Source organism: Etheostoma spectabile, unplaced genomic scaffold (genome assembly GCF_008692095.1).
Source record: "Etheostoma spectabile isolate EspeVRDwgs_2016 unplaced genomic scaffold, UIUC_Espe_1.0 scaffold00001477, whole genome shotgun sequence".
NCBI classification, from domain to species: domain Eukaryota; kingdom Metazoa; phylum Chordata; class Actinopteri; order Perciformes; family Percidae; genus Etheostoma; species Etheostoma spectabile.
The window spans coordinates 594-11124 of record NW_022602757.1 but is presented as its reverse complement, the minus strand read 5'-3'; the positions used below and the strand labels follow the sequence as shown (position 1 = coordinate 11124).

Here is a 10531-nt window from a genome sequence, read left to right as displayed (position 1 = left end):
AATATTCGGCCTCAAACCGCTTCTTCATTCCTATAGTGAAGTTGTGATTGTGCAATAAGATGGCGTTAACTTCCATACATGTTGAATAAGATGGCGTTAACTTCCATACATGTTCAGTAAGATGGCGTTAACTTCCATACATGTTGAATAAGATGGCGTTAACTTCCATACATGTTCAGTAAGATGGCGTTAACTTCCATACATGTTGAATAAGATGGCGTTAACTTCCATACATGTTCAGTAAGATGGCGTTAATGTCCATACATGTTGAATAAGATGGCGTTAACTTCCATACATGTTCAGTAAGATGGCGTTAACGTCCATACATGTTGAATAAGATGGCGTTAACTTCCATACATGTTCAATAAGATGGCGTTAACGTCCATACATGTTGAATAAGATGGCGTTAATGTCCATACATGTTGAATAAGATGGCGTTAACTTCCATACATGTTCAATAAGATGGCGTTAACTTCCATACATGTTGAATAAGATGGCGTTAACTTCCATACATGTTGAATAAGATGGCGTTAACTTCCATACATGTTGAATAAGATGGCGTTAACTTCCATACATGTTGAATAAGATGGCGTTAACTTCCATACATGTTGAATAAGATGGCGTTAACTTCCATACATGTTGAATAAGATGGCGTTAACCTTCCATACATTTGAAAATGATGAGCGTTAACTTCCATAGAATGTTTATAAGATGGCGTTAACTTCCATACATGTTGAATAAGATGGCGTTAACTTCCATACATGTTGAATAAGATGGCGTTAACTTCCATACATGTTGAATAAGATGGCGTTAATGTCCATACATGTTGAATAAGATGGCGTTAACTTCCATACATGTTCAGTAAGATGGCGTTAACTTCCATACATGTTCAGTAAGATGGCGTTAACTTCCATACATGTTGAATAAGATGGCGTTAACTTCCATACATGTCATAAGATGGCGTTAACTTCCATACATGTTGAATAAGATGGCGTTAACTTCCATTCAGTATGATAAATATACAGCAGCATCACGAGTATCAAAGAGCAGAAAATCTGAACGAGAGCAGAGAGCAAAGCAGCCTTCATGTCCACCTGTCTGTAGTACGCGATGTACACATTATACACACAATGTACACGATGTACATAGGATGTACACAATGTACACACGATGTACACACTCACAGGTCTACTATCACTGGATAATACCGGGTTGATTTGTAATTATAATTAATCATTATATTCATTATAATTATGAAATAAGAACACTGTATACCTGTTCTACTTCTCGGTCTTTCTTCAAAATTCTTTGCAAAAAACCAAAATGAAGATTGAATTTTGGAATTTGGTTTTCTAGCTTTTCCTTTCCTAACGAGATATAACGAGTTGTACGTGTACGCTTTCGTTCTTCGATCCCAAAGAAAGAACGATGAAAAGAAAGAAAAGAAAAACAAAATAGTCCGTTTCTGATCGACTTTAAATTTTTTTTGATTCTGACACCAGAAACATTTTTTCCGCACATTTCATTTTCTGATTACAAATGAAGAACGAATCATCCTATGATCCCGGATCCTCTACATATCCATCTGCTGTATCTGGGACAGGGAACCAAAGTAGAAAAGGAAGCGGGGGTTAGTGTTTCAGGCCGGACGAAGCATGCACGTGAGAGTTCTCCATCACACACCAACACAAAGTCCAAAAATAACCAAACAAAATGCACTATTGGTCCAATTTCTCACCGGCGGAGGACGAGAAGGGTCGTCTGTGACGACAGAAACAACTCGATAACTTCAACAACAAAAAGTAAAAAGTACAAAAGTAACAAAATTAAAAAATAATCTAAATCTAAGTTAGTGTGTGGTCCCTGAACACATCACCGGGCGGCGGCCATAAAGAAACAGCGGCGTGTCGTCGGCAAACTGGTGGAGCGAGAAAACCGTTCCAGCCGAGGCGTTGTCATTTATTCAGTTATTGTTTTTTAAAGAATATTTTGGGGAATTCAGGCCTTTAAGTGACTTTACTTTTCCTGTTGGTTTGTCGATGATGAACCGCTGTTTCTTCTAAACATCGGAATCAAACCGCCGCCCGCAACCTCGGGGACGGGTCCACCCGGCTGGAGACCACGTCCTCAGGGACGGGTCCACCCGGCTGGAGACCGCGTCCTCAGGGACGGGTCCACCTGGCTGGAGACCGCGTTCTCAGGGACGGGTCCACCCGGCTGGAGACCGCATCCTCAGGGACGGGTCCACCCGGCTGGAGACCGCGTCCTCAGGGACGACGGGTCCACCCGTGAACCACGGTAAGAAAATCAACCAGAAATATAAAAACCAACATGAGAGAAAAAAACAAAACAACAACAACAAGCCAACGTGGCCCTGTGGTGAAACTGCTCAGCTGTCGGCATCCGCCATTGGCTGCTCATCCAGGAAGTAACCGTTAGAGTCGCAGCTCTGAACGGGGGGGGGGGGGGGGGGGGCAAGGAGGGGGGCATGGGGCAGGAGGGGGGTTATCAGGGAGGACTCAGCAGGAAGAAGACCTTCATGAAGCTGAAAGCAGCCGCTCAGATCTGGACTCACGCTCTGAAACAGCTCCTCCAGCCGGGAAGTACTAATACCACGCTGTCAAAATACTACAAGTACTCGGCCTGCAGGGAAAAGGTAAAGTAACTAGGAACTAAAGTAACTAGGAACTAAAGTAACTAGGAACTAACTAGGAACTAAAGTAACTAGGAACTAAAGCTGTCAGATGATTGTAGTGGAGTAACTACAGTAACTAGTAACTAAAGTAATTTATTAAAGTAAAAGTAGAATATTTCTCTCTGAAATGTAGCCGAGTAGAAGTAGAAAGTGACGTGAAAAGAAAAGACTCGAGTAAAGTACAAGTACCTCGACATATAGACTAAAGTACAGTACTGCAGTAGTTGTACCCCCCCCCCCCCACCCCGTCCGTCTGAGCCAGTTCTCCAGAGCCCGCTGGTCTCTACTGCTTCTTCTTGCTGAACAGGCTGAAGCGTTTCTCCTTGTCCTTCTCCTTGTCCTTCTCTCTCTTCCGGGACTCGTCTCCGTGGTAACCGTGACGGCGGCCGGCAGCGTCTGAGCGCGCCCGGACGCCGGCGTGCACGGGGAGGCTGCCGGGCGCCGCGTCGCTGCCGGCGGCGCTGGCGTTCAGGACGGCCTGGATCCAGGTGCTCATCTCGTCCTGCAGGGGGCGACACACAGGGCACAGCTGCAGGAAGGACTGAGCTTTCTACTGGGGGGGGGGGGGGGCAGAGGCCTCACAATACTTACATATAAATACACATATATGGTATATATATATATATATATATATATATATATATATAATATATAGTACATAATATATATGTAATATATATATATATATGCATATATACTATATATATTATATATGTACATATATATATATATATATATGTAGAACAAACCGACTTAAATAATCAAAATAACGTTGGAAAAAAGAAACAAAAACACAAAATAAGAATCAAACTTACTTCATCTTTGGCTTGGAACAGATACTCGTTTCCATCAGTGGCTCTGAAACAGAGAAGAAGAAGAGTCAGAGTCTGAAACAGAGAAGAAGAAGAGTCAGAGTCTGAAACAGAGAAGAAGAAGAGTCAGTGTCTGAAACAGAGAAGAAGAAGAGTCAGAGTCTGAAACAGAGAAGAAGAAGAGTCAGAGTCTGAAACAGAGAAGAAGAAGAGTCAGTGTCTGAAACAGAGAAGAAGAAGAGTCAGAGTCTGAAACAGAGAAGAAGAAGAGTCAGAGTCTGAAACAGAGAAGAAGAAGAGTCAGTGTCTGAAACAGAGAAGAAGAAGAGTCAGAGTCTGAAACAGAGAAGAAGAAGAGTCAGAGTCTGAAACAGAGAAGAAGAAGAGTCAGTGTCTGAAACAGAGAAGAAGAAGAGTCAGAGTCTGAAACAGAGAAGAAGAAGAGTCTGAAACAGAGAAGAAGAAGGTTCAGTGTCTGAAACAGAGAAGAAGAAGAGTCAGTGTCTGAAACAGAGAAGAAGAGTCAGTGTCTGAAACAGAGAAGAAGAAGAGTCAGAGTCTGAAACAGAGAAGAAGAGTCAGAGTCTGAAACAGAGAAGAAGAAGAGTCAGAGTCTGAAACAGAGAAGAAGAATCAATGTCTGAAACAGAGAAGAAGAAGAGTCAGTGTCTGAAACAGAGAAGATGAGTCAGTCTGAAACAGAGAAGAAGAAGAGTCAGAGTCTGAAACAGAGAAGAAGAGTCAGTGTCTGAAACAGAGAAGAAGAGTCAGTGTCTGAAATAGAGAAGAAGAGTCAGTGTCTGAAACAGAGAAGAAGAAGAGTCAGTGTCTGAAACAGAGAAGAAGAAGAGTCAGAGTCTGAAACAGAGAAGAAGAGTCAGAGTCTGAAACAGAGAAGAAGAAGAGTCAGTGTCTGAAACAGAGAAGAAGAAGAGTCAGTGTCTGAAACAGAGAAGAAGAAGAGTCAGAGTCTGAAACAGAGAAGAAGAGTCAGAGTCTGAAACAGAGAAGAAGAAGAGTCAGTGTCTGAAATAGAGAAGAAGAAGAGTCAGTGTCTGAAACAGAGAAGAAGAAGAGTCAGAGTCTGAAACAGAGAAGAAGAAGAGTCAGAGTCTGAAACAGAGAAGAAGAAGAGTCAGTGTCTGAAACAGAGAAGAGTCAGAGTCTGAAACAGAGAAGAAGAAGAGTCAGTGTCTGAAACAGAGAAGAAGAAGAGTCAGAGTCTGAAACAGAGAAGAAGAGTCAGTGTCTGAAACAGAGAAGAAGAAGAGTCAGAGTCTGAAACAGAGAAGAAGAGTCAGTGTCTGAAACAGAGAAGAAGAAGAGTCAGAGTCTGAAACAGACAAGAAGAGTCAGTGTCTGAAACAGAGAAGAAGAAGAGTCAGTGTCTGAAACAGAGAAGAAGAGTCAGAGTCTGAAACAGAGAAGAAGAGTCAGTGTCTGAAACAGAGAAGAAGAAGAGTCAGTGTCTGAAACAGAGAAGAGTCAGAGTCTGAAACAGAGAATAAGAAGAGTCAGTGTCTGAAACAGAGAAGAGTCAGAGTCTGAAACAGAGAAGAAGAAGAGTCAGTGTCTGAAACAGAGAAGAAGAGTCAGTGTCTGAAACAGAGAAGAAGAAGAGTCAGAGTCTGAAACAGACAAGAAGAGTCAGTGTCTGAAACAGAGAAGAAGAAGAGTCAGTGTCTGAAACAGAGAAGAAGAAGAGTCAGAGTCTGAAACAGAGAAGAAGAGTCAGTGTCTGAAACAGAGAAGAAGAAGAGTCAGTGTCTGAAACAGAGAAGAGTCAGAGTCTGAAACAGAGAAGAAGAAGAGTCAGTGTCTGAAACAGAGAAGAGTCAGAGTCTGAAACAGAAGAAGAAGAGTCAGTGTCTGAAACAGAGAAGAAGAGTCAGTGTCTGAAACAGAGAAGAAGAGTCAGAGTCTGAAACAGAGAAGAAGAGTCAGAGTCTGAAACAGAGAAGAAGAAGAGTCAGAGTCTGAAACAGAGAAGAAGAAGAGTCAGTGTCTGAAACAGAGAAGAAGAAGAGTCAGTGTCTGAAACAGACAAGAAGAGTCAGAGTCTGAAACAGAGAAGAAGAAGAGTCAGAGTCTGAAACAGAGAAGAAGAAGAAGAGTTACTGGAGTTTGAAGACGTGTTTCTTCTAAATTTGAGAAAAGAATTTATTTTTGCCGTCATGGTTTTTCTATTAGCATGTTAGCATGTTAGCCTGTTAGTGTGTTAGCATGTTAGTGTGTTAGCATGTTAGTGTGTTAGCATGTTAGCGTGTTAGTGTGTTAGCATGTTAGTGTGTTAGCATGTTAGTGTGTTAGCATGTTAGTGTGTTAGCATGTTAGCCTGTTAGTGTGTTAGCCTGTTAGTGTGTTAGCATGTTAGTGTGTTAGTGTGTTAGCATGTTAGTGTGTTAGCCTGTTAGTGTGTTAGCATGTTAGTGTGTTAGTGTGTTAGCATGTTAGTGTGTTAGTGTGTTAGCATGTTAGTGTGTTAGCATGTTAGCCTTTTAGTGTGTTAGCCTGTTATTGTGTTTGCTTGTTAGCGTGTTAGCGTGTTAGCATGTTAACATGTTAGCATGTCAGAAAGCGTCAGTGTGTTACCGGAGCTTGAAGACGTGCTTCTTCTTCTTGTACTCCGAGGCGACGTCACACGCGGCGTCCTTCAGGCCGACGGGCAGCTCGCCGTGGTACGGGACGCCGGCCGCCGCCGCCTTGCCGTCTTTATAGAAGCACACTTCCTGGTTGGTGATGACGCAGTACACGTGGTGCCACGACCTGCCAATCACAGAGCAGCCAGTCACAGAGCAGCCAGTCACAGAGCAGCCAGTCACAGAGCAGCCAATCACAGAGCAGCCAATCACAGAGCAGCCAGTCACAGAGCAGCCAATCACAGAGCAGCCAGTCAGATTAATAATAATAATAATGGAGGAGCGAGAGGACGGCTACCTGTTGGACGCCTTCTTGTTGTGTCCCTCCCACTCGTGCTTGCGGTGCAGGTGTCCCTCCAGCTGGGACGGCGAGCTGTCCTGGTTCCTGGACGGCAGCGTGGACGACTGGCTCGTCTTCGTCTTCCTGCCGGAGGACGGGGACGCACCGGGACTCGGCTCCTTGGAGCTCCGCTCGCCCACGCCGTTCACCATGTCCACTCCGTCCACGCCGTCCTGCTCAGAGACACAGGGACACGTGTAATGTCTCCGTACTGGACAGATATAACAGGTGTAATGTCCCTTGTATTGGACAGATATAACAGATATAATGTCCCTCGTACAGGACAGATATAACAGATGTAATGTCTCCGTACAGGACAGATATAACAGATGTAATGTCCCTCGTACAGGACAGATATAACAGATGTAATGTCTCCGTACTGGACAGATATAACAGATGTAATGTCTCCGTAATGGACAGATATAACAGATGTAATGTCCCTCGTACTGGACAGATATAACAGATGTAATGTCCCTCGTACTGGACAGATATAACAGATGTAATGTCTCCGTACAGGACAGATATAACAGATGTAATGTCTCCGTACAGGACAGATACAGATATAATGTCTCCGTCCTGGACAGATATAACAGATGTAATGTCCCTCGTACTGGACAGATATAACAGATGTAATGTCTCCGTACAGGACAGATACAGATGTAATGTCCCTGGTATTGGACAGATATAACAGGTGTAATGTCTCCGTACTGGACAGATATAACAGATGTAATGTCCCTGGTATTGGACAGATATAACAGATGTAATGTCTCCATACAGGACAGATACAGATGTAATGTCTCCGTCCTGGACAGATATAACGTCCCTTGTACAGGACAGATATAACAGATGTAATGTCTCCGTCCTGGACAGATATAACAGATGTAATGTCCCTCGTACAGGACAGATATAACATAACATAGAGTAAGACTAGTGAACTTTAACAGAGACGTTGAACGTGCTGATTGGTTAATGAAGGACACGAGGCCGTCCAATCAGTGTTGGAGGTACTGACCCGAGGGGAGTCCTGGTCTGACAGGAGTCCGTTCTGAAGGACGACGCCGCTGCAGAGACACAGGGACACAGAGACACGGCTGATTACTGACCGTCCACATTAAGAAATAATGATAACATGGTGCGTTCAGGGTGCGTTGTAAAGGAGACGCTCACCTCTGCTGCTGAGACTCTGGGGGCTGAAGGACCGGGGACGGCTCCGGAGACGGAGGCTTCCTCATCCTCTCCTCTTCCTCCTGCTGCCTCCTCACCTCCAGCAGCTCCAGCTGGGACACACACAGAGACAGAGAGAAAGACAGATGGATGGACAGATGGAGAGACAGATGGACAGACAGACAGACAGACACATTATATAAAAAAGTAAAAACATCTTTGAAGTGGAAATAAAACTGAAATGTTGGAGATATGAAAGAATAATCTTCTTCTACAGGTAAACATGATAATTATATAATAATGTCCCCGGGCGGTTGGAGACGAGCTCGGGGACCGTGTCTCTAAAGGTAACCATGAGGACGTGTCTCACCGTGGTCAGCCTCTCCAGGGCGGAGAAGCGCTCCTCCCAGGTGGCGGCCGACTTCTCGAAGGCCTCGTGGCGTTTGATGAGCTTCTCCACGTCGTCCACGCTCTGTCCCATGTCCCTGCTGGACAGGTAGGGCTCTTGTCCCAGCAGCCAGGCCTCCGCCACGCCCGCGTCCCGGGAGAACTGGTGCACCTCCAGGACTGGGGGGGACAGAGACACTTACTGAGGGGGGACAGAGACACTTACTGAGGGGGGACAGAGACACTTACTGAGGGGGGACAGAGACACTTACAGACGGGGGACAGAGACACTTACAGACGGGGGACAGAGACACTTACAGACGGGGGACAGAGACACTTACTGAGGGAGGGACAGAGACACTTACTGAGGGGACCAGCCGGCTAACTAACTAACTAACTAACTAGCTAGCTAACTAACTAACTAACTAGCTAACTAACTAGCTAACTAACTAACTAACTAGCTAACTAACTAACTAGCTAACTAACTAACTAGCTAACTAACTAACTAACTAGCTAACTAACTAACTAGCTAGCTAGCTAACTAACTAACTAACTAGCTAACTAACTAACTAACTAGCTAACTAACTAGCTAACTAGCTAACTAGCTAGCTAACTAACTAACTAACTAGCTAACTAACTAGCTAACTAGCTAGCTAGCTAACTAACTAGCTAGCTAACTAACTAACTAGCTAACTAACTAACTAGCTAACTAACTAGCTAACTAGCTAACTAACTAGCTAACTAACTAGCTAACTAACTAACTAACTAGCTAACTAACTAGCTAACTAGCTAACTAGCTAGCTAGCTAACTAACTAACTAGCTAGCTAGCTAACTAGCTAGCGAGCTAACCAAAATAACATGATTGATTCCAAGTACAAATCTCTACTTTCATTAATTTTGGGTCTTTTACATTTTATAGCATTGTAAAACAAATGGACGTGTTGTTGAAATAGTATTAGTATTATATGTATTTATATATAAAGTAGTATTAGTATTATATGTATTTATATATAAAGTAGTATTAGTATTATATGTATTTATATATAAAGTAGTATTAGTATTATATGTATTTTTATATATAAAGTAGTAGTAGTATTATATGTATTTATATAAATTAGTAGTATAGTATTATATGTATTTAATATATAAGTAGTAGTATTATATGTATTTATATATAAAGTAGTATAGTAGTATATGTATTTATATATAAAGTAGTAGTAGTATTATATGTATTTATATATAAAGTAGTATTAGTATTATATGTAATTTAATATAAAGTAGTAGTAGTATTATTAGTGATTTATATATAAAGTAGTATAGTATTATATGTATTTATATTAAAGTAGTAGTAGTATTATATGTATGTATATATAAAGTAGTATTAGTATTATATGATATATATATAAGTAGTATAAGTATTATATCTGTATTATATATAAAAGTAGTTTTAGTATTATATATATATATATAAAGTAGTATTAGTAGTATTATACAGTGGGTACGGAAGTATTCAGACCCCTTTAATTTTTCACTCTTTGTTTCATTGCAGCCATTTTCCAAAAATCAAAAAAGTTCATTTTATTGTCTCAGTAATGTACCATCAGCACCCCATCTTGGACAGAAAAAACAGAAATGTAGAAATTTTTGCAAATTTATTAAAAAGAAAAAACTGAAATATCACATGGTCATAAGTATTCAGACCTTTGCTGTCGTGACCCTCATATGTAACTCAGGTGCTGTCATTTCTTCTGATCATCCTTGAGATGGTTCTACACCTTCATTGGAGTCCAGCTGTGTTTGATATACTGATTGGACTGATGAGGAAAGCCACACACCTGTCTATATAAAGACCTTACAGCTCACATGCATGTCAGAGCAAATGACAATCATGAGGTCAAAGGAACTGCCTGAAGAGCTCAGAGACAGAATTGTGGCAAGGCCCAGATCTGGTCAAGGTTACAAAAAAATTTCTGCTGCACTTAAGGTTCCCTAAGAGCACAGTGGCCTCCATAATCCTCAAATGGAAGACGTTTGGGACGACCAGAACCCTTCCTAGAGCTGGTCCGTCCGGCCAAACTGAGCTATCGGGGGAGCGAAGGAGCCTTGGTGAGAGAGGCAAAGAAGAAACCCAATGGTCCACTGTGGCGGAGCTCCAGAGATGCAGTCGGGAGATGGGAGAAAGTTTTGTAAGTCAACCCTCACTGCAGCAATCCACCAGTCGGGGCTTTATGGCAGGAGTGCCCGACGGAAAGCCTCTCCTCAGTGCAAGACACATGAAAGCCCGCATGGAGTTTGCTAAAAAACACCTGAAGGACGCAAGATGGTGATAAATAAAATAATCTGGTCTGATGAGACCAAGATAGAACTTTTTGCCTCTAATTCTAAGCGGGAGGTGTGTGGAGGAAAACCAGGCACTGCTCATCACCTGTCCAAACAGTCTCAACAGTGAAGATGGTGGTGGCAGATCATGCGTGGGGGTGTTTTCAGGCAGGG

At 42.5% G+C, this 10531-nt stretch overlaps 1 protein-coding gene and 1 long non-coding RNA gene across 2 annotated transcripts; both read right to left on the bottom strand.

Moving 5' to 3' along the window:
* Positions 1 to 394: 394 nt before the first annotated feature.
* Positions 395 to 819, bottom strand: LOC116675096 (uncharacterized). Its single transcript, XR_004328290.1, has 2 exons — positions 723 to 819; positions 395 to 659 (listed from the first exon to the last, which is right to left on the bottom strand). It is a non-coding gene; the product is annotated as an uncharacterized LOC116675096 (long non-coding RNA).
* Positions 820 to 1006: 187 nt separating this feature from the next.
* On the bottom strand, positions 1007 to 8235 carry LOC116675095 (spectrin beta chain, non-erythrocytic 1-like; the record flags this gene model as incomplete). The annotated part of the gene is made up of 7 exons (XM_032507169.1): positions 1007 to 3197; positions 3511 to 3553; positions 6100 to 6273; positions 6445 to 6659; positions 7499 to 7547; positions 7654 to 7763; positions 8021 to 8235. Coding segments are annotated over 7 exons (1025 nt in total), but the record flags the coding sequence as incomplete, so codon positions are not given.
* Positions 8236 to 10531: the final 2296 nt, after the last annotated feature.